The 27130-nt window shown below is 43.6% G+C and overlaps 1 protein-coding gene across 6 annotated transcripts in view; it reads right to left on the reverse strand.

Moving 5' to 3' along the window:
• The window catches only part of LOC129814071 (disks large-associated protein 1-like), a 112979-nt gene that overhangs the window by 8406 nt on the left and 77443 nt on the right, over positions 1–27130 (reverse strand). For 5 of the 6 annotated variants that reach the window (XR_008753227.1, XM_055866849.1, XM_055866850.1 and 2 more), the window contains exons 4-6: positions 26012–26238; positions 18723–18918; positions 17113–17353 (exon numbers count right to left, since the gene is read on the reverse strand). Coding sequence is in view for 5 of the 6 variants with exons in the window: in XM_055866849.1 (XP_055722824.1) it covers positions 17113–17353; positions 18723–18918; positions 26012–26238 (664 nt within the window). In the remaining variant the exon portion in view is untranslated. The remainder of the gene's footprint in view (positions 1–17112; positions 17354–18722; positions 18919–26011; positions 26239–27130) is intronic. The other variant, XM_055866851.1, reaches the window with a different exon arrangement.

Here is a 27130-nt window from a genome sequence, read left to right on the forward strand (position 1 = left end):
ATATTTATGTTACCTCGATAGCAAGAGCTCTTGCTCTGTCTTGGCCCCAGGTTCTGTCTGCTTTGACAAGTACTTCAAAATGGACACTCTGACAGGACTGAATAAGTAGTATCATGGCCTCTGCCCGTTGTTTTCTCTCTCCTTCCTTCTTATACACAGACACACGCACTCATTTGATGTCGCCACATCTAAAGCGAACACACTTTTATGATAGAAATCTGGCTCATTTTGGGGATTTCATTTTAAAACATAGTGTAAAAAAGAGTAGGCCTCATCTTTAGCCTTGACAAGGAAAGTAAAAAGTCAAGATTGTTCTAAAACTATGCAAAATGTTAATATATTCAGTAATTTCCTTTCAAAACACTGTCTTCCATCTATCCCATTTCCTCTTTCAAATACGACAATAAAACTAATTTCAAATCTACATACTGTATCTCAACGGCTGCAGTTTTATGCCATATCTTAAATTCTTAAATTAGACAGACAAAAGAACCTCATCTGAAATAATTATAAGTAGAGGCAAAGGATTCTGTGCTGGCCAGCTACTGTATTTTCATGCGAGTTCTCCTGTAGATGTTTTTGATAAGTAATGGCTGGCAGGAAGAGGCAGGGAGCACACAGACACACACCAGCTCTGCTCTGACTGAGACTGTGGAGCTCATTAGTGTGTGCAGTGTGATCCCCCTGCCCCGGGACGCCCCTGGCCCTACTGCTTGTTTCTATGCCTGGAATGGGAACTAACACTGTCTCACAGTCCTGAGTGATTTTCCTGTTATCATCTGAAAATGTAAAACATGATTGGAGGTCTACAGTCAGTTTATGGGAATTTGATGTGATGGGTAGAGAAGCACAGAGGCACTTTCTCCAGTTGGTAGGCGGAAGATATTACTGCAACAACTTGACTGTCGGTGTGTGTGTGTGTGTGTGTTCAGCTCAGTTCATTTCAGCAGTGTGAAAGGGTATCAGTATGATGAGATGAGTAGCCTTGTGTTGTTGTTGCCATGAGAGGGAGAGCAGCCTCCTCAGCAGAGCCAACTAACCCTGGTCTTTCTTAGAGGACAGGTCCCCAACAGAGCCAACTAACCCTGGTCTTTCTTAGAGGACAGGTCCCCAACAGAGCCAACTAACCCTGGTCTTTCTTAGAGGACAGGTCCCCAACAGAGCCAACTAACCCTGGTCTTTCTTATAGGACAGGTACCCAACAGAGCCAACTAACCCTGGTCTTTCTTAGAGGATAGGTCCCCAACAGAGCCAACTAACCCTGGTCTTTCTTAGAGGACAGGTCCCCAACAGAGCCAACTAACCCTGGTCTTTCTTATAGGACAGGTCCCCAACAGAGCCAACTAACCCTGGTCTTTCTTAGAGGACAGGCCCCCAACAGAGCCAACTAACCCTGGTCTTTCTTAGAGGACAGGTCCCCAACAGAGCCAACTAACCCTGGTCTTTCTTAGAGGACAGGTCCCCAACAGAGCCAACTAACCCTGGTCTTTCTTAGAGGACAGGTCCCCAACAGAGCCAACTAACCCTGGTCTTTCTTATAGGACAGGTCCCCAACAGAGCCAACTAACCCTGGTCTTTCTTATAGGACAGGTTCCCAACAGAGCCAACTAACCCTGGTCTTTCTTAGAGGACAGGTCCCCAACAGAGCCAACTAACCCTGGTCTTTCTTATAGGACAGGTCCCCAACAGAGCCAACTAACCCTGGTCTTTCTTATAGGACAGGTTCCCAACAGAGCCAACTAACCCTGGTCTTTCTTAGAGGACAGGTCCCCAACAGAGCCAACTAACCCTGGTCTTTCTTAGAGAGCAGGGTGAATGACACCAACACTGCCAGAAGATAACAATCTCAGCCACACAATCAGTCTCCATTTCACGGACAGGCAGCACAGATATGTGTGTTCCCTCTCTATAGTAAGTAAGGGGCGGCAGGTAGACTAGTGGTTAGAGCATTGGACTGGTAACCGAAAGGTTGCAAGATTGAATCCCCGAGCTGACATGGCAAAAAAGTCTGTCATTCTGCCCCTTAAGAAGGCAGTTAAACATTTTTTTAAATTATTTTTAAAAAGCGTGCGTGCCCTACAGTAAGTGTCTGTGTGTGTTCCCTCCCTACAGTAAGTGTCTGTGTGTGTTCCCTCCCTACAGTAAGTGTCTGTGTGTGTTCCCTCCCTACAGTGTGTATGTGTTCCCTCCCTACAGTGTGTGTGTGTGTGTGTGTGTGTGTGTGTGTGTGTGTGTGTGTGTATGTGTTCCCTCCCTACAGTGTGTGTGTGTATGTGTTCCCTCCCTACAGTGTGTGTGTATGTGTTCCCTCCCTACAGTGTGTGTGTGTATGTGTTCCCTCCCTACAGTGTGTGTGTGTGTGTGTGTGTGTGTTCCCTCCCTACAGTGTGTGTGTGTGTGTGTATGTGTTCCCTCCCTACAGTGTGTGTGTGTATGTGTTCCCTCCCTACAGTGTGTGTGTGTATGTGTTCCCTCCCTACAGTGTGTGTGTGTGTGTGTGTGTGTGTGTGTTCCCTCCCTACAGTGTGTGTGTGTGTGTGTGTGTGTGTTCCCTCCCTACAGTGTGTGTGTGTGTATGTGTTCCCTCCCTACAGTGTGTGTGTGTGTATGTGTTCCCTCCCTACAGTGTGTGTGTGTATGTGTTCCCTCCCTACAGTAAGTGTCTGTGTGTGTTCCCTCCCTACAGTAAGTGTCTGTGTGTGTTCCCTCCCTACAGTGTGTATGTGTTCCCTCCCTACAGTGTGTGTGTGTGTGTGTGTGTGTGTATGTGTTCCCTCCCTACAGTGTGTGTGTGTGTGTGTGTATATGTGTTCCCTCCCTCTCTGCTACAGACAGAAACACAGAGATGGACGATGTATAACACTTGAGAGCCATGTTGAATTCTTAATTTCTTGCATTCAGCCATGCATGATCACTCAGCAGGCAGTGTAGGTGGAAGTATGTACTCATGTGAAATGTGTCATACTGTGTGTTCATACGTTGCACATCTGACTTCAGGGGAGAGAAAGCTCATTAGCCAAGTAGTTCTAATTAGGACCGTCCTACATAGAAAACAACAACAAACATGGCGGCTTACAAAACACTGTTGCTTGAGTTATTTAGACAAATCTCTACCTTCGCTATTCTCTGTCACCAGCACTGTGTGGGGAATGTACAGAATGAAGACTATGAGTAAGGAGCTAAGAGAACAGATTGAGACCTTGAGTGAGTATGACACAGCGCTTCTTACTTCAAGAGAGGTAATTACAATCATAGTAAAAGCTAAATATGAAGTTGGTGAAGTACGGTATAAACCACGCTGAAGGTCCCTGCGGACAGGTAATCCATTGTAACAAGAAGTGCCATGACAACCATTTCCTTTAATTGCCCACAATGTCAGCTCATTCTTGTCTGTGTGAGCCCTTGTGAAAGGGGATATGTGCATTGTTGTGCTGTGGTAGAAGTTGATTATGTGAAACATGGAGCAAAGTGTTAAAAGACTTCCAAACTGCTAAAGGACTTCAACATTTAACACGCCCCCATCTCCACTGCCAACAAAGCATACATCTATCAAAATAATCAGCTTTGGCATCCTAAAGCCACTTTAATAAACATGCATAGTAGAAATTATCCCGTGTTACATGTAATTCAGGAATCTAATGCCATTCCATCTTAAAATGTATAATTTTCTCCTAAACAATTCTATGTATATCACAATTCTTCCCATTTGCATCTCCTCTGCTCCAGTACGCAGTAGGAAGTATCTGTCAACTGACTTACAGTTTCAGCAGAGTTTTTAGGTTTTCCTCGACAGGGTCAGAGTGTAAGTAGAGCTCCTCTTGTGTGTTTTGGCACATGCAGCGTCAGCGGAAGGAAGGACAGGCTTATCAGACTCAGAGTTAGTAGCCGGTGGACTGACTCCTCATTCATGCTCTGCTAGGCTGGAGGTTAACTGTGGTTGACAGACAGGCAGGAGCCAGGGCAGGGTCGGACGCTGAGTGAAGCAGGCCTCCTAGCTGGAACACACAGCTGGATAATCCACCAGCAGTGCTACTCAGACTGCCTTGGGAATGACCTCAGTCCATTGTGGTCTTCTTTCTGGGAATGAGGCACAGAGACAGGACCCACATGACTAACACACTATATATACAAAAGTATGTGGACACCCCTTCAAATTAGTGGATTCGGCTATTTCAGCCACACCCGTTGCTGACAAGTGCATAAAGTTGAGCACACTGCCATGCAGTCTCCAGAGACAAACATTGCCAGTAGAATGGCCTTACTGAAGAGCTCAGTGACTTTCTATGTGGCACCGTCATAGGATGACACCTTTCCAACAAGTCAGTTCGTCAAATTTCTGCCCTGCTAGAGCTGCCCCGGTCAACTGTAAGTGCTGTTATTGTGAAGTGGAAATGTTGAGGAGCAACATTGGCTCAGCTGCGAAGTGGTAGGCCACACAAGCACACAGAAAAATTGCGTGTAAAAATCGTCTGCCCTCAGTTGTAACACTCCCTACAGAGTTCCAACCTGCCACTGGAAGCAACGTCAGCACAATAACTATTCGTCTGGAGCTTCATGAAATAGATTTCCATGGCCGAGCAGCCGCACACAAGCCGAAGACCACCATATGCGATGCCAAGCGTCGGGTAGAGTGGTGTAAAGCTCGCCACCATTGGAGCAGTAGAAATGCATTCTCTGGAGTGAGGAATCACGCTTCACCATCTGGCAGTTCGACGGAGGAATCTGGGTTTGGCGGATGCCAAGAGAAGACTACCTGCCCGAATGCATAGTGCCAACTGTAAAGTTTGGTGGAGGAGGAATAATGGTCTAGGGCTGTTTTTCATGGTTCGGGCTAGGCCTTGACTGGTCTGCACAGAGCCCTGACATCAACCCCATCAAATACCTTTGGGATGAATTGGAACGCCAACTGCAAGTGCCCGACCTCACTATTGCTCTTGTGGCTGAATGGAAGCAGGTCCCCGCAACAATGTTCCAACATCTAGTGGAAAGCCTTCCCAGCAGAGTGTAGGCTGTTATAGCAGCAAAGGGGGGACCAACTCCATATTAATGGCCATGATTTTGGAATGCGACGTTCAACAAGCAGGTGTCTACATACTTTTGGTCATGTAGTGTATCTCCAGCTATAGCTAGTGTTGTTTGCACTGTATAACAGTGTCTTAGGAAATAATAGTCTAGGGTAAGATGGCAGCTACTTGTATTCTAGCGCCTTGCTTGTCTTGGTGGAGACGAAGGTCCCTATTTTTAAGATACTGTAGTTTGTTAGCGTAAATGCATTGCCTCTTGAAGAAAACACCTAGAAACACTGTGAATGTCACTGAAACACAATACAATAACATCTAGTGTGTTAAGAGTGCTCTCTTTCCCCAAATACTGATCCCTACACTGAGTACACTCAGTACATACACTATTCTTGCCCTACTCCAGGAGACATCCGTTCGTAACAGTTCTGATTGCACAACTCCTGAGCTGTAATATTATCCCCTCCTCTCCTCCTCCCCCCTCTCTCCTCTGCTGTATGCATGAGCCAGCCAGAGCCCTAGGGCTCAGCTTGCACCAGTATTACACGGATGTCATGTACAATCACACATCTACTTTCAGCAGCAGCACCCACACCCACTCACAGCTACACATCAAGGGCCTCTTGGGATCCCATCATCGCAGCTGTTTAGGGAAACACGTCACTCACACACATCAGCGGTCACAGATTACTAACGATGGAACGATGGATGGAAAAAACTTTCAAAAGTGTCATGGGATTCTGAAGCTCTAAATCGTATCTGCCGCATACATTATATAAAAATATAGCCTCATTTTCCAAGCATCCTCACATGACTAACAAGATTTGGAAGGATGGCATAGTGAGTCTAGTAAAATATGACATAAAAAAGAATAAAGAATGACATGGAAATGGTTAGGAAAGAGTGGGGTAAGTTCAGCCAAAGGGTTAAGTTGAGCCACCCTTGTTTCTAGGAAACCATACACAAAATGTATCATTTGACCAAATATTCAGGAAGGGATCATCATTTCATGGAGTCTGTGAAGGAAGAAACCACATAGAAAAAGTCATATGCAAGTTAGGTTAAAAAAAAACAGATTTTCACTAAATCAAATTAATTTCATGATGCTTGTTTCTCAACCGAAGTAGATCATTTAAGTCCATCCTTGTAACTGTGTGGGCTAATACAGTCAAAATGTTTGCCTTGGGGTAAGTTGAGCCAATGTTTGAGCAAATGGCAAGCTGAGCAAATTGAAGTGTTTACTTCACAGGCATAATGCAAAGCATTATCGCTGGGATATGAGGTAACAACGGGGCCTGGCCTATTTTAAAAGTGTTTTAAAAAAGTGTTTGTTAGGTCTTAAGCCTGTGTTAAAATATGCTTAAAATTATTAAAAGACAAAAAAAAGATTGTGATTGTGTTTGGGAAATAAAGATAGACTTGGTTTTAAAAAGTAGTGGTAATATTTAATTCAGTACAGAAATGTGTAGGCAGCTTAAATTACCCTGTTCAACTTTCCCCAAGAGACCACTTTTTTTGGACAAGCTATGTTTTCAAAACTGTCATGTTTACATGAATTCAGATTATTTCCAGGAATACACAAAATCCTGAAATATATGTAGGTGCCTTTGTTAATAGGAATACTATATTTCCCTTGACGGAATGATCCTGAATGTAAACAATGTCTCAACTTACCTCAGTCACCCCTATGCTTATTTTTTACTGAATCAGATAAAGAGAACCAAATGTATCTGACTTCAACAAGGCTTCCTTGTAAATTGCATTCACCTCAACTAACCTAGAGACCTGAGTTACAACTTTGCTCCTGCTTTCCATTCCAAGAGGCAGATGGTATGTCTCAGGGAGCCAGACCCGTGTACGAGGGACAGAGGTGCCCTCTGAATGTCAGCACCAACATTCCTCCCCATTAACTCTCCCATAAGTGATTGGTCCCTCCTCTCCATTTCTCATTCCGATTGGCAAGCCAGACTCTCTCTCTCTCTCCAGTACAGCCATGCATAAATCTCCCTCTCAGCACCATGGCGATTAGCCATCATTGGGATTGCCCACTCCCTCCACTTCAGACCCAGGGAAAGACAAAAATGACAAAAAACAATTACAAAAAAATAAAAATACAACATACTTGTATTTTGAAATGTATTTAATAAAATACATGTATTTTGTATTTTAAAATACAGAAATTACATTTGCAAATAGCCGGCCGGAACAGCAACAACAATCACAGTAACGGTTACAGAAACGTTTGACTTGCTATGACTGTAATATGTTGTTGTTTATCTACCATAGTTTAGAGAGCAGTATTTCTGTTACATGCATTTGAAATACAGTACTTATTTGAATTACTTCTGAGTATTTTGTATATTGTATTGCACTGGGCTGAACTACACTCCAATTTATTTTGTAACAAGATACTTTCAAAAGCCGTCATTTGTATTTTCAAAATACAAAATAATTTTCTTTACAATTTGTTTATAGCAGTTCACAATTTTTTCACCCTACATTGGTATCAAAAGTCTGATTGCACTATGGTGTGATAAGAGCGTCTGCTAAATTAACTACATATAAATCAGTGAAGGATCCTCAGAGGAGGAAGGGGAGGACTATCCTACTCAGTGAATTTCATAAAAATAAACATAGCGAAAAATTTAAAAGTGATTATTCTTTAGATAAAACTATACTAAATACATTTACATCACCAAATAACTTATTTAAACACACTGTTTTGCAATGAAGGTCTACAGTAGCCTCAACAGCACTCTGTAGGGTAGCACTATTGTGTAGCTGGAGGACAGCTATTTTCCATCCTCCTCTGGTTCAATACAATACCTAGGAGGCTCATGGTTCTCACCCTCTTCCATAGACTTACACAGTAATTTTGATGACTTCCGGATGACATCCTCCAACCTAATCAGAGCGCTTGCAGCATGAACTGACATGTTGTCCACCCAATCAAAGGATCAGAGAATGAATCTAGTACTGAAAGCATAAGATACATCTAGCTAGCACTGCAGTGCATAAAATGTGGTGAGTAGTTGACTCAAAAAGAAAGACAATAGTTGAATAGTTTCCAATACATTTCTTAAACAATTAAGGACAAGCAGCAGAGAGAGAGAGCGAGAGAGAGATATTTGGTTGGATTTTGTTTTCTTCAGTTTCACTTATGCTAGCTAATGCAGCTAATTTAGCCTACTCAACAACCTGACTCAAACAGAGAGGAATGATATTTATGTTAGCTAGGTGCTAAGGCTAACCAACACTTCCATGTCGAGGTAAGCTTTCGGTTTAAACAATTTATTGCCACCTGGGCCTGGCGGTGTAACTGCTAAACTGCTTGCTATACGATACTGCGTGATTGTACACATGGATTGGATTGTGGGCTTACTAATGCGTTAGTTCTAGTAGCTACTGTATGTTGACTATGACTTAAGCTAATACGGTGACAATGATGTAGGCTGTGTTGTAACGGCTTTCCTCCTCCTCTTCATCCGAAGAGGAGGAGCAGGGATTGAACCAAAATGCAGCGTTGTAGTTCGACATATTATTTATTTACAACAAACAGACGAAGACGAAAAACTCTTGAACAAAAATACAAAACAATAAACGACGAAGACAGACCTGGACGACGAACTTACATGAAACACGAAGAACGCATGAACAGGAAAACTGACTACATAAAACAAACAAACAAACAAAACCGAAAACAGTCCCGTGTGGCGTAACATACACAGACACTGACACAGGAGACAACCACCCACAAACAAACAGTGTGAAAACACCTACCTTAATATGGCTCTCAATCAGAGGAAATGAAAACTACCTACCTCTAATTGAGAGCCATATCAGGTCACCCTATTACCAACATAGAAACACATAACATAGACTACCCACCCAAACTCACGCCCTGACCGTCAAACACATACAAAATAACAGAAAACCGGTCAGGAACGTGACATGTGTGTAGTGGTTATGGTATGGTTTGGCTTTTTTTGCCTGGTAACAGACAGCTGTTGTCCACAAGCGAAGGGAAAATGAGAGAGGAGGAGAGCGTGCAGATGTGATGATGCTGTTTGTATGGCTGCTATAAAAGTGAACTGTGTGTACGGGTGATCATGGATTTATTCCGCCAAAACTGTTGCAAAACATTTTTTAAACAGAAACAAACGGAATGAAACGGGGATGGACCTACCTGAATTTGTCCAATAGAAACTCTCGTTTTAGTTGCAAAACGTAACATTTTGCAACTGTTTGGACTAATGATTACATCCTAGATTTGCTAGATGCAGGTAAGATTGTGCATGGTGGAATTGAATGTGTAACTGTTCATCAGCTTCATTACTCCGTTTTGTCTCTCAACCTGTGCACCTACGCTACAAACATTCATTTGTAGGCTTGGTTGTCGAGTATTCGTGTATCATGTAGTAGCCTAAATCGATAAGTGTTACATTGAGCTGGATGATGGACAGACAGGCATCCAATATGCTGTAATAGAAATAAGGCTATGATTATTAAAAAATGAAATCATCCTCCCTAATCTTAAACGGGACTGACCACCATGGATGTAAATGTATATGTAAAATGTAACAATTGCAAAGCATGCTAAATATTACTCTAATGAGCTCTGCCCTGATACAAGGCCAATGACAATACCCAGTGTGCTTTTCAGCTGTTCATTTTAAAATATACCTTTACATTTTGGTCATTTAGCAGACATTCTTATCCAGAGTGACAGTGCATTCAACTAAGGTAGATAAACAACACATATCACTGTCATAGCAAGTAAGACGTTTCTGTAACCGTTACTGAGAATGTTGTTGCTGGTCGGCCAGCTACTTGCAAATGTACTTTTGTATCTTTCTTTTTATTTTGATACATTGGTCTTTAGGGTATTTTGTGATTGTAATTTGTCATTTCTGCCCATCTCTGCCTTAGTTGAGTGCACTGCTGGTGTGCGGGTCAGCTGTTTGTTCACCTGCACCCTCCTGCAATTGCTAATAACCCATCCGCAACCACCCGACTATATGTGATGAAGTGAAAATCTGAGGCCTGCACCCAACCCTAACCAGAAAATGTAGAAAATGCACTATAGGCTACAGGCAAAGACTGCAGAACATTTTTTTGACAGGGGGTGCAGGATTTTGTTTTGCCTGATTTAGATAGGTTTCTGCTTATCATTTCTGACATTTGATAGGCTATTTGTTATTCAACTTGTCTATAATTAGATACATGTAGCTTCTCTTTTGTCATACATTACCCTAGAAGACTAAATAAACCATTGCTCAACAGAATAATGTAATAGATCGATAGAATTAATGCTTTAACCTAGTTCTCAGTCATCTTTTGGTGAGCAAAGATGTTTAGGGACTGGGGAGAAAATACAATAAAGCAAAAACAAACGGGATACATTTTTTGTGGAAAATGTCCAAATGACATCAGTTTGACCGGTTTTAACATGCTGACCACACCACTTGCGTCGCATTTAAAAAAAAGTTAAGCAGTCTAAGGCACTGCATCTCAGTGCTGGAGGCGTCACTACAGACACCCTGGTTTGAATCCAGGCTGTATCACAACCGGCCGTGATTGGGAGTCCCATAGGGCGGCGCACAATTGGCCCAGCATTGTCCAGGTTTGGCCGGTGTAGGTCGTCAGTAAGTTATACTGGTTAGTCAATGTAACATTTACAGTTTTCATTTAACGAATCTAAACAGTAGGCTACATTTTCCTTGACATGCCATAGGCCTATTTGAAGTATCGTCTTGTGACTGTGGAAATTGTATAGTGCCTCACAATCACACATATAGCATAGCCGACACTGCTATCATCCTATTTTTTCATTTTACCAAATATTTTCCAAACATTACTTGCAGAGTTGCAAAGATAAGCCATATCTCAGACTGGCCAATAAAAATAAAAGATTAAGATGGGCACGACTCCACGACTCCATTTTGTTGCTTCCAGCCTACAGACAGAAACTAAAACAAGAAGCTCCCGCGCTCAGGTCTGTTCAACACTGGTCCGACCAATCTGATTCCACGCTTCAAGTCTGCTTCGATCACGTGGATTGGGATATGTTCCGCATTGCGTCCAACAACAACATTGACGAATACGCTGATTCGGTGAGCGAGTTCATTAGAAAGTGTATCGGCGATGTCGTACCCACAACAACTATTAAAACATTCCCAAACCAGAAACCGTGGATTGATGGCAACATTCGCGTGAAACTGAAAGTACGAACCACTGCTTTTAACCAGGGCAAGGTGACCGGAAACATGACCGAATACAAACAGTGTAGCTATTCCCTCCGCAAGGCAATCAAACAAGCTAAGCGTCAGTACAGAGACAAAGTAGAGTTGCAATTCAACGGCTCAGACACAAGAGGTATGTGGCAGGGTCTACAGCCAATCACGGATTACAAAAAGAAAACCAGCCCCGTCGCGGACCATCATGTCTTGCTCCCAGACAGACTAAATAACTTCTTTGCTCGCTTTGAGGACAATACAGTGCCACCGACACGGCCCGCTACCAAAACCTGCGGACTCTCCTTCACTGCAGCCGACGTGAGTAAAACATCTAAACATGTTAACCCTCGCAAGGCTGCAGGCCCAGACGGCATCCCCAGCCGCGTCCTCAGAGCATGCGCAGACCAGCTGGCTGGTGTGTTTACGGACATATTTAATCAATCCTTATCCCAGTCTGCTGTTCCCACATGCTTCAAGAGGGCCATCATTGTTCCTGTTCCCAAGAAAGCTAAGTTAACTGAGCTAAACAACTGCAGCCCCGTAGCACTCACTTCCGTCATCATGAAGTACTGAGAGACTAGTCAAGGACCATATCACCTCCACCCTACCTGACACCCTAGACCCACTCCAATTTGCTTACCGCCCCAATAGGTCCACAGACGACGCAATCGCAACCACACTGCCTTAACCCATCTGGACAAGAGGAATACCTATGTGAGAATGCTGTTCATCGACTACAGCTCAGCATTTAACACCATAGTACCCTCCAAACTCGTCATCAAGCTCGAGACCCTGGGTCTCGACCCCGCCCTGTGCGACTGGGTACTGGGCTTCCTGTCGGGCCGCCCCCAGGTGGTGAGGGTAGGTAACAACATCTCCACCCCGCTGATCCTCAACACTGGGGCCCCACAAGGGTGCGTTCTGAGCCCTCTCCTGAACTCCCTGTTCAACCACAACTGAGTGGCCATGCACGCCTCCAACTCAATCATCAAGTTTGCAGACGACACTACAGTGGTAGGCTTGATTACCAACAACGACGAGATGGCCTACAGGGAGGAGGTGAAGGCCCTCTGAGTGTGGTGTCAGGAAAATAACCTCAAACTCAACGTCAACAAAAGGAGATGATTGTAGACTTCAGGAAACTGCAGAGGGAGCACCCCCCCATATCCACATCGACGGGACAGTAGTGGAGAGAGTAGTACGTTTTAAGTTCCTCGGCGTACACATCACAGACAAACTGAATTGGTCCACCCACACAGACAGCGTTGTGAAGAAGGCGCAGCAGCGCCTCTTCAACCTCAGGAGCCTGAAGAAATTTGGCTTGTCACCAAAAGCACTCACAAACTTCTACAGATGCACAATCGAGAGCATCCTGTCGTGCTGTATCACCGCCTGGTACGGCAACTGCTCCGCCCACAACCGTAAGGGTCTCCAGAGGGTAGTGAGGTCTGCACAACGCATCACTGGGGGCAAACTACCTGCCCTCCAGGACACCTACACCACCCAATGTCACAGGAAGGCCATAAAGATCATCAAGGACAACAACCACCCGAGCCACTGCCTGTTCACCCCGCTATCATCAAGAAGGCGAGGTCAGTACAGGTGCATCAAAGCAGGGCCCGAGAGACTGAAAAACAGCTTCTATCTCAAGGCCATCAGACTGTTAAACAGCCACCACTAACATCGAGTGGCTGCTGCCAACATACTGACTCAACTCCAGCTCACTTTAATAATGGAAATTGATCAAAAATGTATCACTAGCCACTTTAAACAATGTCACTTAATATAATGTATATGCATATACTGTACTCTATATCATCTACTGCATCTTGCCATCTTTATGAAATACATGTATCACGAGCCACTTTAAACTATGCACTTTTATGTTTACATACCCTACATTACTCATCTCATATGTATATACTGTACTCGATACCATCTACTGCATCTTGCCTATGCCGTTCTGTACCATCACTCATTCATATATCTTTATGTGCATATTCTTTATCCCTTTACACTTGTGTGTATAAGGTAGTAGTTGTGGAATTGTTAGGTTAGATTACTCGTTGGTTATTACTGCATTGTCGGAACTAGAAGCACAAGCATTTCGCTACACTCACATTAACATCTGCTAACCATGTGTATGTGACAAATTAAATTTTGATTTGATTTTGATTTGATTTGAAGAACACAGACACTGGACAGAGGAACTCTGCCTAGAAGGCCAGCATCCTGGAGTCGCCTCTTCACTGTTCACGTTAAGACTGCCGTTTTGCAGGTACTATTTAATGAAGCTGCCAGTTGAGGACTTGTGAGGTGTCTGTTTCTCAAACTAGACACTCTAATGTACTTGTCCTCTTGCTCAGTTGTGCACCGGGGCCTCCCACACCTCTCCCTAGTCTGGTTAGTCAGTTTGCGCTGTTCTGTGAAGGGAGTAGTACTGTACACAGCGTTGTATGAGATCGTCAGTTTCTTGGCAATTTCTCGCATGGAATAGCCTTCATTTCTCAGAACAAGAATAGACTGACGAGTTTCAGAAGAAAGTTCTTTGTTCCTGGCAATTTTGAGTCTGTAATCAAACCCACAAATGCTGATGCTCCAGATACCCAACTAGTCTAAAGGCCAATTTTATTGTTTCTTTAATCAGAACAACAGTTTTCAGCTGCGCTAACATAATTGCAAAAGGGTTTTCTAATGATCAATTAGCATTTTAAAATTATAAACTTGGATTAGCTAGCACAACATGCCATTGGAACACAGGAGTGATGGTTGCTGATAATGGGCCTCTGTACGCCTATGTAGATATTCCATTAGAAATCAGACGTTTCCAGCTACAATAGTCATTTACAACATTAACGATGTCTGCACTGTATTTCTGATCAATTTGATGTTATTTTAATGGACAATTTATTTTCTTTCAAAAACAAGGACATTTCTAAGTGACCCCAAACTTTTGAATGGTAGTGTATATGACAATTAACATACCAAAAGGATCTGCAAAGCCCACTAGCCATTATTATTGGCCTTGTTTCAGTGCAGAGCTCATTATAATAATATCAGCATGCTTTGCAATTGTACATTTGTACATATACATGTATATTTAGTTCATTCAGCAGACTTCTGATACCAACGTAGGGTGAAAGGGGGACACAAAATGGAGAACCGCAATAGAAAATTGGTATAGAAAAGTATTTTGAAAATACAAATTACAGCTCTCGAAAGTATCTTGTTACAAAACACATTGGAGTGTACTTCAGCCCAGTCTAATACAAATTACAAAATACTATTTCAAATACATGTAACAGAAATACTGCCCATCTCTGTCCACACCACTCCCTCCACTCCACACCAAGCATCAAGTCAATGTCAGGGCCTCACTCTGATGAGCTTGGCTGCCTCAAAACCTTGTGGACCAAACCCCTTTTCCTCACAACACCACAAGGTTTTGTCAGGGCCGTACTCTGAGGCTGACTCCCTGTTCTGCCTCTACTCCTTACAAAACAGTTCATGACGCTGTTGCTGCTGTTTTCAATTCACACGCAAGGTTAACAAAGGATGTTCATATCAATAGAATTACATACTCTGAGGCAGATTTATCTAAAAATAAAATTGCTTGTCTGCGTTTAGAGCCTTTTGAAATGGTTGGGGAAATTATAAATGGTGGGAAAATAGGATATCAGAGATGCAATGGGAAGTGATTTGCATGGGCCAGAAAGGGGAAGTGATTTGCATGGGCTTTAGATGTCTTAGCCTGGCTCTTAACTGGGGATGACCTCTTTCAGGGCCATGCTCCCCTAACGCCTAATTACTCTGCTGCCTCATTAGAAATCTGCTTCGACGGCTTTTATTTAATATGGACAAGGACATCATAGGTCAGATTAAAGAGGAATAAAGATGAAAAGGTTTGTTGCATGAACAATAACATACCTGTACTGTACAGAGTAAAACAAAAACATATACTGCTTCTGTACCCAAATACAGTAAAATGAAAAACAGTATCACTCTCAGGCCCATTCTTCTAACATGCAAACTAGATCTGGGCATCAAACTGATGAGAGCGCCTCTGATCCCCCACACAGCTCAATATCTCGAGTTATTGTGGAGAGCTGACGGCAGAGTCGGGACGGGACACAAATGCCAGCTTGATGTTTTCACTCAGACCCAACGGCCATCATGAAAGATTAACTAGTCCAGAAACTTCCCTCCGCACTTTCTCTCATCCCATGTCCCTTGTTTTCGTTTTCTCTCTTTTCTCCACTTGCCCAAGCAGCTCTCCTGTGGGTCCAGCCCATATGTCTGCCTTGACTAGCCCTGGGCGCAGAGCAGCAGGTTGGAAAGTGGCAATCTTCATTCAGACATGCAGCACCAGCAAAGAGTTGAAGGGGAAGTCAAATACAGCCTTTATTATTTATTTGTTTCAGAAGATTGTGCCTAGCTTATTTTTCATCAACTATGTATATCTGAAGTATTTGTTGTTCCAGTACTCAAGCTTTCTCAGTTTCAAGAGATAAACCTGAAGATAAGCAAATGCCACCTTCCTTTTATTTTCACAAGACAACACAGCTCAACGTCAGTTAGAGAGATCGGTCCTCAGCAGTTCTGTTATTATTTCATTCCACCTCTGCATGGTATCTGTCATTTTATGATTATCTATAAATATAACAACTATTGCCAAAATACATTTGTTTTCATTTAGAATATGGCAAAGGGTCCAGGTGCTAATTTTCTGGGACTACAGAGACATCTCTTAACGTTTCATCCTGGGATGTCAAACTGAACCTTGCTGTCAGTGGATTGCCCCCAGGAAAACAATCTAAGAATTCCTAGAGGAACAGTCAAACTAAGTAGCAGGAAGTTCGACTCAAATCAGCACTGACATCTGGGACTCATCTGACGGGGCAGTCTCTACGTTTGATGAAGACGCTTGAAGCATTTCAGTGAAATTATAAAAACATGCTTTCATTTTTTATAAATAACTTGATAACAGTGAACTTCAGAGAGTCCTTATCATATAAATACATACTGTATCTCAGATAGCATGCTATTCATTACAGAACATTTATTTTTTCTCCTTCTTTTAAGCATGTACACAATATCAGGATTAAAACCAATTATAAAAGGGGAATTTCTTCAGATCCCTTAACCACATTTTAGAAATTAGCCACATTTCTCCAAGCCTATTCCACACACCGGCTCTGCTTTGAAATGTTCTGTATATATTAATAATGGTTTAAAATACCAGGGAGAGACGCTTATGTTGCTCATGTGGACTGGACCAGGCAAGAAGCCATGTTTTGTCCATAGCACTCAAAGACTCATCTATCAAAGAGATACAGCAGTGATAATCCTCAGGCTCTTCATCCTCCTGCTTACAAATACAGCAAACATCCTCAGGCTTAGTGCTGCTATGACATTGTGTTGTGTGGTGTATGCTTTGGGAGTCAGGTAAACATACTGTGATGCTGTGGAGAGTCTTTCTTGGCATTGACCTTTGCTGGTATGTGGTTCCCTGACAGTGTTGGTACAGTAGATCAATATGTGTTGTGAAAGGGATAAACACACCAAAATGTGGTGCTCTTGAGGGTTTCCATAGTGATGGTGGTGTGTATTAATGGTGATCCAATGGAGACTCTGACCTTTATTGGTTTGTGCAGCAGCATTTGTTTTTGCTAGCTAGTAGACCTTTACTCCTGCTGGTGGTGATTTAAAGGGTGATTGAGAGAAGACACTGACATTTTCTACCATGGACAGTGGTATGGTTAGCAGTGCATATTTTGACTCGCCAGATAACAGAGCAACAGATCTAGACTGACCTGTGACTACTCAGTGTGTATTCGAAGAGTGATAAATCAACTGACCTGTGCTGCTCTGGATGGTCCTGACGGTGGTGGTGGTGGTCCTGGGGGGTGAGGAGGGCAGCAGGGACATCCCGTCATCCTCTGAGCAGCCCTGGTCCATGGCCCTCACGTAGCTGTTTCTACGCATGCGGAAGCAGCTCGGCATGGGCAGGTCCAACGCATCCATGGCCTGCGACTCCATCTCACTGTACACCTGCTCACACACCTGCTCTATCTGCCCGTTCACCTCCACCTCACTCACCTGCAAGGGGACGAGGTGTCGGGGACGATGGGGGAGAGAGGGGGTGCAGCACAATCGGACATCCAAATATCAGTATCCTAATCCTAACCTGGAGAACGCACCATAGAAGAGCCACTTACCTAGAGTTTAATAGCCGTGCACATTCAATGCTGAGGGGCAGAGTAAACACATCTGAAATCATTAGGAGAAGTAAGGAAGAGAACTACAGAAGAAAAAGAGGAACCACAATGCAGCAGTAGCAAGAGGAGGAAGAGTCAGACGGAATGGGAGCGTGAGGGTCAATGTTAATTGGAGAACAAGCAAGTGCAATGAAGAGATTGTTTGGGATGATGAGGATATTTAATTTCGGGTCTAAAACAGAGCTCTGCATTATTGAAGCAAAGAGTTGGGCATTCCCTTCTCAACTTGTGTTTCCTCTATTCCTAGTATCCTCTCTCCTCGACTCCTTTTCAAAACACATAAAATTAACCTTGGATCTTCGAGAAAAGACAAATTGAGAAAAGGTAAGAGAAGAACCAGAGCATCTAAGATGGTTTAATAACATACTGTAGGTTAGGGTGGGATAAGGATGCTCTGGATATGGTTTAAAGCACCAAAAGACAAGAGCTTGAGGTGCTTTTGGCAAGACTAATGCTGAGATGTTTGTAATGCCATCTGATTTTCACTGATAACTGAGGGTGGGTATTAAACAAGAAACAATTGGTGAATACTGATCCTTAATCCAAAGCTTTATCGCATTTTAGTTTGGGAGATTTCACAGATTTGAAAGATGATTGTTCAGTGAGTTATATTTGTAATTCCAGACATGAAATGCAAAGGGCATTAGGTCACTCATTAGAAATATTTTGTGACTAGTTTATTCTGAAATGTAAGGAAAATACTTTTGTATCTACAATGTCCTTGGAATAGATTATTGTACAATAATTTGATTATTATATTTGAATCAATGTTTAAATGTTTCTTTAGCTAAGAGTAACATGAAGTAATGTGTATGACATACAGTATGGAGGTAATATGATAATGGTTTCGGGTTTTTATAATGATTTATTCTGTTATGCTATCTTCGAAATACTATAAAACAATGCACAACTGGCTTTAAAGGCTGTGTATTCTTCCAAACTCTAGAGAGGAGATATGGTAAATGGAATGGTAGATTAATTTTGCTTCTCCTCTTTAGGTTGACTCTTGATGGTTGAGGGCTGAACATTGACATTGAAACTGGTTTGAAATACAATTCATCTCATCGCTGGAGAGATGAATTTGTGGCTGATTTCATGGCTGATTTGACTTGGACTTTGACTTGATGTGACTTTCCTCCCTTGCACAGACGTAGCACCAGAGAAGGTGACGTAATGCCGGGAGCACCAACCTGGCTGATGGTGCTCATAGCCCTCATGTAACTCTCGTTTCGCGAGCGGTATTGGGGTGAGGAGAGCAGCGCTTTGGGGTCCAGGAGCCCTTTGGGGTCCAGGGTGTCCAGGCTCCTATTGATGGAAACTTCACTCACCGCCCGCAGGTAGCTGTGGCTCCGGATCTGCAGCTTCGGAGAGTGTTCGTTGGAGATCCTGCCAATGAAGACAAGTCAACAAACAGGTGTTAATAATAAGGCCAACTAACGTTAGCATGATCACTCATTGACAAGGAGTTGGCAAGACAGCACAAAGTCAAATAAAATTTTATTGGTCACATACGCATGGTTAGCAGATGTTAATGCGAGTGTAGCGAAACGCTTGTGCTTCTAGTTCTGACAGGCAAGTAATATCTAACAAGTAATAGAACAATTCCCCAACAACTACCTAATACGCACAAATCCAAAGGGGTGAATGAGAATATGCACATATAAGTATATGGATGAGTGATGGCCAAGCGGCATAGGCAAGATGCAATAGATGGTATAAAATACAGTATTTATTTATTTTTATTTTATTTTTTTATTTAACCTTTATTTAACCAGGTAGGCAAATTGAGAACACGTTCTCATTTACAATTGCGACCTGGCCAAGATAAAGCAAAGCAGTTCGACACATACAACAACACATAGTTACACATGGAGTAAAAACAAACATAGTCAATAATACAGTGAAAAAGATAAAAAAATAAGTCTATATACAATGTGAGCAAGTGAGGTGAGATAAGGGAGGTGAAGGCAAACAGATATATGTATAAATAAATAAAAATATAAAAAGGCCATGGAGGCGAAGTGAGTACAACACAGCAAGTAAAATAAAAACTAAAAAAAACACTGGAATGGTTGGTTTGCATTGGAAGAAAGTGCAAAGTAGAGACAGAAATAATGGGGTGCAAAGGAGCAAAATAAATTAATAAATAAATACAGTAGGTAAAGAGGTAGTTGTTTGGGCTAAATTGTAGATGGGTTATGTACAGGTGCAGTAATCTATGAGCTGCTCTGACAGCTGGTGCTTAAAGCTAGCTATATACATGTGATATGAGTAATGTAAGATATGTAAACATTATTAAAGTCCCATTGTTTAAAGTGACTAGTAATCCATTTATTAAAGTGTACAGCAATTGAGTCTCAATGTAGGCAGCAGCCTCTCTGAGTTAGTGATTGCAGTTTAGCAGTTTGATGGCCTTGATAGAAGCTGTTTTTCAATCTCTCGGTCCCAGCTTTGACGCACCTGTACTGACCTCGCCTTCTGGATGGTAGCGGTGTGAACAGGCAGTGGCTCGGGTGGTTGTTGTCCTTGATGAACTTTTTGACCTTCCTGTGACATTGGGTGCTGTAAGTGTCATGGAGGGCAGGTACTTTTCCCCCGGTGATGTGTTGTGCAGACCGCACCACCCTCTGGAGTGCCTTGCGGTTGAGGGCGGTGCAGTTGCTGTACAAGGCTGTGATACAGCCCGACAGGATGCTCTCCATTGTGCATCTGTAGAAGTTTGTCAGGGTTTTGGGTGACAATATACATTTCTTCAGTCTCCTGAGGTTGAAGAGGCGCTGTTGCGCCTTCTTCACCGCACTGTCTGTGTGGGTGTTCCATTTCAGTTTGTCTGTGATGTGTATCCCCAGGAACTTAAACCCTTCCACCTTCTCCACTGCTGTCCTTTCGATGTGGATAGGGGGGTGCTCCCTCTGCTGTTTCCTGAAGTCCACAATCATCTCCCTTGTTTTGTTGACGTTGAGTGAGAGGTTGTTTTCCTGACACCACACTCTGAGTGCCCTCACCTCCTCCGTGTAGGCTGTCTCGTCGTTGTTGATGATCAAGCCCACTGCTGTTGTGTCGTCTGCAACATTGATGATTGAGTTGGAGGCGTGCATGGAGACGCAGTCATGGGTGAACAGAGAGTACAGGAGAGGGCTGAGCACACACCCTTGTGGGGCCCCAGTGTTGAGGGTCAGCGAAGTGGAGATGTTGTTTCCTACCTTCACCACCTGGGGGCGGCCCGTCAGAAAGTCCAGGACCCAGTTGCACAAGGCGGGGTTGAGACCCAGGGCCTCCAGCTTGATGATGAGCTTGGAGGGTACTATGGTGTTGAATGCTGAGCTGTAGTCAATGAACAGTATTCTTACATAGGTATTATCCAGATGGGATAGGGCAGTGTGCAGTGTGATGGCAATTGCGTCATCTGTGGACCTGTTGGGGCGGTATGTAAACTGAAATAGGTCTAGGATGGCCGGTAAGGTGGCAGTGATATGATCCTTGACTAGCCTCTCAAAGCACTTCATGATGACAGAAGTGAGTACTACGGGGCGGTAGTCATTTAGTTTAGTTATCTTTGCCTCCTTGGGTACAGTAACAATGGTAGCCATCTTGAAGCATTTGGGGACAGCAGACTGGGATAGGGAGCGATTGAATATGTCCGTAAACACACCAGCCAGCTGGTCTGCGCATGCTCTGAGGACGCGGCTAGGGATGCCGTCTGGGCCAGCAGCCTTGCGAGGGTTAACAATTTTAAATGTTTTACTCACATCAGCAACGGAGGGGGAGGGGGGTGGGGGTGGGTCACAGTCTTTGTTAGCGAGCCGCGATGGTGGCACTGTATTATCCTCAAAGCGGGCTAAGAAGGTGTTTAGTTTGTCTGGAAGCGTGATGTCGGTGTTCGTGTCGTGGCTGTTTGTGTTTTTGTAGTCTGTGATTTCCTGTAGACCCTGCCACATACATCTCATATCTGAGCCGTTGAATTGCGACTCTACCATGTCCCTGTACCGGCATTTTGCTTGTTTGATTGCCTTGCGGAGGGAATAACTACACTGCTTATATTCAGCCATATTTCCAGTCATCTCTCCATGGTTAAATGCAGTGGATCAAGCTTTCAGTTTTGCGCGAATCCCACCATCCATCCACGGTTTCTGGTTAGGGTAGGTTTTAATAGTCACAGTGGGTACAACATCTCCAATGCACTTCTTTATAAACGCACTCACCGAGTCACCGTATAGGTCACTGTTGTTCTCTGAGGTTGACCGGAACATATTCCAGTCCGTGTAATCAAAATAATCTTGAAGCGTGGCCTCCGATTGGTTAGACCAGCGTTGAATGGTTCTTGTCACTGTTACATCCTGTTTGAGTTTCTGGCTATAAGACGGAATGAGCAAGATCGCGTCGTGGTCGGATTTGCCAAAGGGAGGGCGGGGGAGGTCCTTGTATGCATCACAGAAGTTAGAGTAGCAGTGGTCGAGAGTATTAGCCATGTGTGTCGTGCAATCAATATGCTGATAGAATTTAGGTAGCCTTGTTCTCAAATTTGCTTTGTTAAAATACCCAGCTACAATAAATGCAGCCTCTGGATATATAGTTTCCAGTTTACATAGAGTCCAGTGAAGTTCCTTGAGGGCCGTCTTGGTGTTCGCTTGAGGGGGAATGTACACAGCTGTGACTATAACTGACGAGAATTCTCTTGGTAGATAAAATGGCTGGCATTTCATTGTAAGGAATTCTAGGTCGGGTGAGCAGAAGGACTTGAGTTCCTGTATGTTGCTATGATTACACCATGAGTCGTTAATCATAAAGCATTAACCTCGCCCTTCCTCTTCCCAGAGAGGTGTTTATCTCTGTCGGCGCGATGCATGGAGAATCCCGGTGGCTGAACCGATTCTGACAACATATCCCGAGAGAGCCATGTTTCTGTGAAACAGAGAATGTTACAACCCTTGCTCGAATTTCATCTACCTTGTTGTCAAGAGACTGGACATTGGCGAGTAGTATACTCGGGAGCGGTGAGCAATGTGCATGTCTACGGAGCCTGACCAGGAGGCCGCTCCGTCTGGCCCTTCTGCGGCACCGTTGTTTTGGATCGGCTACTGGGATTAGATCCATTGTCCTGGGTGGTGGTCCGATCAGAGGATCCGCTTCGGGAAAGTCATATTCCTGGTCGTAATGTTGATAATTTGACGTTGGTCTTATATCCAATAGTTCTTCCCAGCTGTGTGTAATAAGACTTAAGATTTCCTGGGGTAACAATGTAAGAAGTAATACATAAAAAAAACAAAATACTGCATAGCTTCCTAAGAACTCGAAGCGAGGCGACCATCTCTGTCGGCGCCATTTTGTACTGAGATCTGGTATCAGGCTACTCTCTGATGTCATAGGCTCTCATGACGAATAAGCATGTCATCCTCATCTAGTGATGCATGTGAGTTGTAGTCCACTTCACTCTGACCAGCAGTCAAAGGTATGGTACTGTTAGCTGTAGTGACGTCAGATGGACAGATCAAAGAGAGATGTTCCTGGGAAACTGCCAAGCTGTACAGTAGTCACAATTATAGCTCCATGGATCATCACACTGGAACATTAAATTATGCAAATCTTTTTTCAGACCACAATTGAGAGGTATAGTCTATTTTGGTTCGATAACACGCTGTGTCTAATTTTCACCATCAAAACATAATCAAGGGCCTCCCGAGTGGAGCAGCGGTTTAAGGCACTGCAATGCTAGAGGCATCACTACAGCTTTATTTGGGGCTTTACTTGGCTCATCGCGTTCTAGCGACTCCTTGTGGCGGGCTGGGGGCCTGCAGGCTGACCTCGTCATCAGTTGAACAGTGTTTCCTCCGACACATTGGTGTGGCTGGCTTCTGGGTTAGGTGGGCGGGTGTTAAGAAGCGCAGTTTGGCAGGTCACGTTTCGGGGGACGCATGATTCGACCTTCGCATCCCGAGCCCGTTGGGGAGTTGCAGCGATGAAACAAGATCGAAATTGGGGAGAAAAAAACAAACAAACCAGATGAAAATGGATCACAACAAGATGTACATGCTCAGTGCACATTCACATCAGATTTCCTTAATGCTGACTATGGTAAGTTAAGTACGTCCAACACGATCTCTTAATTCCTTGACTCCATGTTTGTCCACTCTGCTCCTTGCATTCATTATACACTGAGTGTAAATTAGAAACACCTTTCTATTATTAAGTTGCACCCTCTTTTGCCTCAATTTGTCGGGACATGGACTCTACAAGGTGTGGAACGCGTTCCACAGGGATGCTGGCCCATGTCGACTCCAATGCTTCCAACAGTTGTGTCAGGGTGGATGGATGTGCTTTGGGTGGTGGACCATTCTTGACACCCACGGGAAACTGTTGAGAGTGACAAACCCAGCAGCGTTGCAGTTCTTAACCACACTCAAACTGGTGCGCCTGGCACCTACTACCATACCCCGTTCAAAGGCTCTTAAGTCCTTTGTCTTGACCAGTCACCCTCTGAATGGCACAAAATCCATGTCTCAGTTGTCTCTAGGCTTAAATATCCTTCTTTAATCTGTCTCCTTCCCTTCATCTACAATGATTGAAGTGGACTCAACAAGTGACATCAATAAGGGATCATACATTATGCACTCTCCCATAAAGCAGGTCGGGCCAGCCAGCGACCACAGTGCTGAGGAGAAACAGCTAAATTCACTTAAGCATGCCCACGCAAATCTTTCTCGCCTGCCGTGCTGACAGATACCTCGGCTAAGCAGCAGCAGTGAGGGAAGCCAAGCAGAATAGACATCTAGGACAGTGCTGGGTTGGGTTGGGCTGGCACCTGAGAAACTCTATGTCTAAACTCCATGTCCACTCTGCTGCTGCAGCATGGTTCTTTTGGATCAGAAGCTCCTACTGAAACTCCACTGTGGTCCAACAAGTCTTCTGGGAGCTAGACTCCGACTACATCCAGAACAAAAGAAATGGAAGAAGTTGGAAACTACAGTGCTTGAAGGGCAAAGCAAGAGCTGCGGCTGCCTCAGTGTTGGGATCTTAAGGAATTTGGTTATGCATGATGTCATTGGTGTGGAGTAAGCCAATATGTTTCCAATATTATCTAACAAGCAGTAAACGAAGACAGATAAATGTCAAGAATACGTTCACACATGCACATAGAAATGTGGGACACATACATTATATCGACTGCTATTAAACATAACCATAACACCATAATAAAAAAATCAAAACTGGCCTATATCATAACTGAATCAAAATGGATATATCATTAATGACGACACATACCCTCTGCCTGTAATCCATGTCCAACAGCACAGCAATGAAGTTCCAATCTGTGAGTACAGCACTTTTAAAGAGAAGTCCCCAGGCTCACCATACCTTCTCTAGCAGTGTGGGTACTTAATTAGAGACAGAGACAGGCCTGGTGTGTTTCTGGGGAGAACCTAATCATATCCCTGCTGTTAGTGCAAAGTCAATGGAGCCTATTAACTACTGTAGGCTGGCGTCAAAGAGAGAAAATAAAACAAAAGTGTAAAACTATTACACTGATCTATCTCCTAAAACATGAAATACATTCCTTTTTGTGTAATAAATCATTGTTGTTCTTGTTCATCGGGAAGGTAATTTATCAGTGTAGATGATCACATCATTACTCCACAGTAAGTTCAGTAGTACATCTGCATGGCACACATACAGTACAGTAACCATCGGGCAGCAGATGTGGTAATCTAAGGATCACTTAGTGCCTGCCAAACAGTTTCAGACGCCTAGTGGAGTTCATAACATGAACAACAGAACTAGGAGAGGCACAGTACACTATCAAAGGTCATGAGGCATGCAGAGCTTCAGACAGAAATACAAGCTGATTTAGAACACGGATCACAGTCACGGTTAGGGGTGCTTTTCTCACAATCCTAGTGCCTTTAGCTCAACTTCTGTCAAAGATCCTTTCAAATTTAAGTTGAGAGATGTTTGCAATGCTAGGGATTGACATATTTGTTCATTGTGAAGATTATAATAAACCTATAAGAGTATAATTATATAACTTAGAATATACTGTACTTTTTCAACTGAAACGTTCATTTTTAAAATAGCTTCTCACTTCATCTACAGTCAAGAGAACCTTCCAGTCATTTCCCCTGGTGTTTGAAACATTAATACTCTTTACTCACTGAGTGGAATGGCATGCAGGGGAAAATGCACAGGTGCCGGGCTTGGCTGTCTCTTGAATTGGATGCTGCTTTAATGAATTCACAAATTCTAGCTAGAAGTCCCAGATGGGTCAGAGTGATACTGAAAGCTACGAGCAACCTCTCTATATAACGGTACCAATAAAGCTGGGGGTCGGAGGACCTTATCCTAAAACGGTTGTCTGATTTCTTCATGCTATGCTTCTCCCCCACTGCAGTAAATGGGTAATTCCCCAAAGAATGTGGAAGCATAAGGACTATGATAATGAAAGTAAGTCAAAGTCACTTTAAAATGTCATAGCGCAGAGTCTTACTTTAAGGTGGTCATTTCAGTCAGTGATGGCTGGGTGGCTTTGAGATAGCTGGCCCGTCGACCTTGGGCCTGGACCTTTGGCGATGGCTTTGGACTTCCCTCCGAGTCTTCGCTGTCTTCTTCCTCGGCCATAGCCTTCACGTAGCTCCCGCTGCGCATGCGTCGACATGGGATGTCGTCCTCCTTACCCCCCAGAGGCGAGAAGCCACTCCACTCGTCCTGTGGCACCTGTGGGGACAGAGGAGGTGACAACAGGGCATCAGGCACCTCCACGGATGACTGTATGGCGCCATGAACCCACATCTACCTGGTCCGGTCTGGCCAACGCAGCGTCACAACAACATCCAACGCACAGTCAGACCCCTACCTCTCTCTATCTCTCATACTGAGCATTGAAGGTAATAAATAGGTAATTAAGGAAGAGGCTGGTATGAGTTCACATGATTACACTAAAAACATCTTCCTGACAACCTGAGCACCTGCTAGTGTGGAGTCTCCCTAAGGGCACACAAAGACTTATCAAGAGGATGTTCACAAAGAACTAGGGTGTCTATCTGAGCTCAAACAACATCATCGGGGTGGTATAACATTTAAGCTAACTTGAAACAAAGTATTTTAAGGCTTTGTATAGGTGTGAGGGAAATAATGGATTGAAGGAGAAACACAATGAGGTAGCCATACATATGTGTTAAACAAATTAGTAAAACTAGGGCACAAGCAATAGCACAACCTGAACTTCCAAACTATTCTTTATTGTATAATAGTTGATGTGCTAATAGGAATACTACTATGTCCATACTGAGAGGGATTATGGTGCCCCTTCTCTAAAAGGTTCATTCAGAAACAGTGAAAGAATGTGTTACCAGAGAGTATCTATTAATCTTCCAATGATATACCCATTTGGGTAGTTACCATATTGCATTCAAAAATACTTTGGAGACGAAGTTGATGCTGGAGGAGAGAGAATCCCACTCCTACGAAGACTTAGTAATTACATGAATCTGCAAAGGGAGAGGAGCCTTGGTAACTAGGGAGACAGCCAGAGCTGGGCAGGCTAGGCTACTAGGGCTTTTGTCTTCAGAGCAGAAATTAGCATGTTGTATATAAAAGGAGGCTGTGG

Source organism: Salvelinus fontinalis, chromosome 17, assembly GCF_029448725.1.
Source record: "Salvelinus fontinalis isolate EN_2023a chromosome 17, ASM2944872v1, whole genome shotgun sequence".
NCBI classification, from domain to species: Eukaryota; Metazoa; Chordata; class Actinopteri; order Salmoniformes; family Salmonidae; genus Salvelinus; species Salvelinus fontinalis.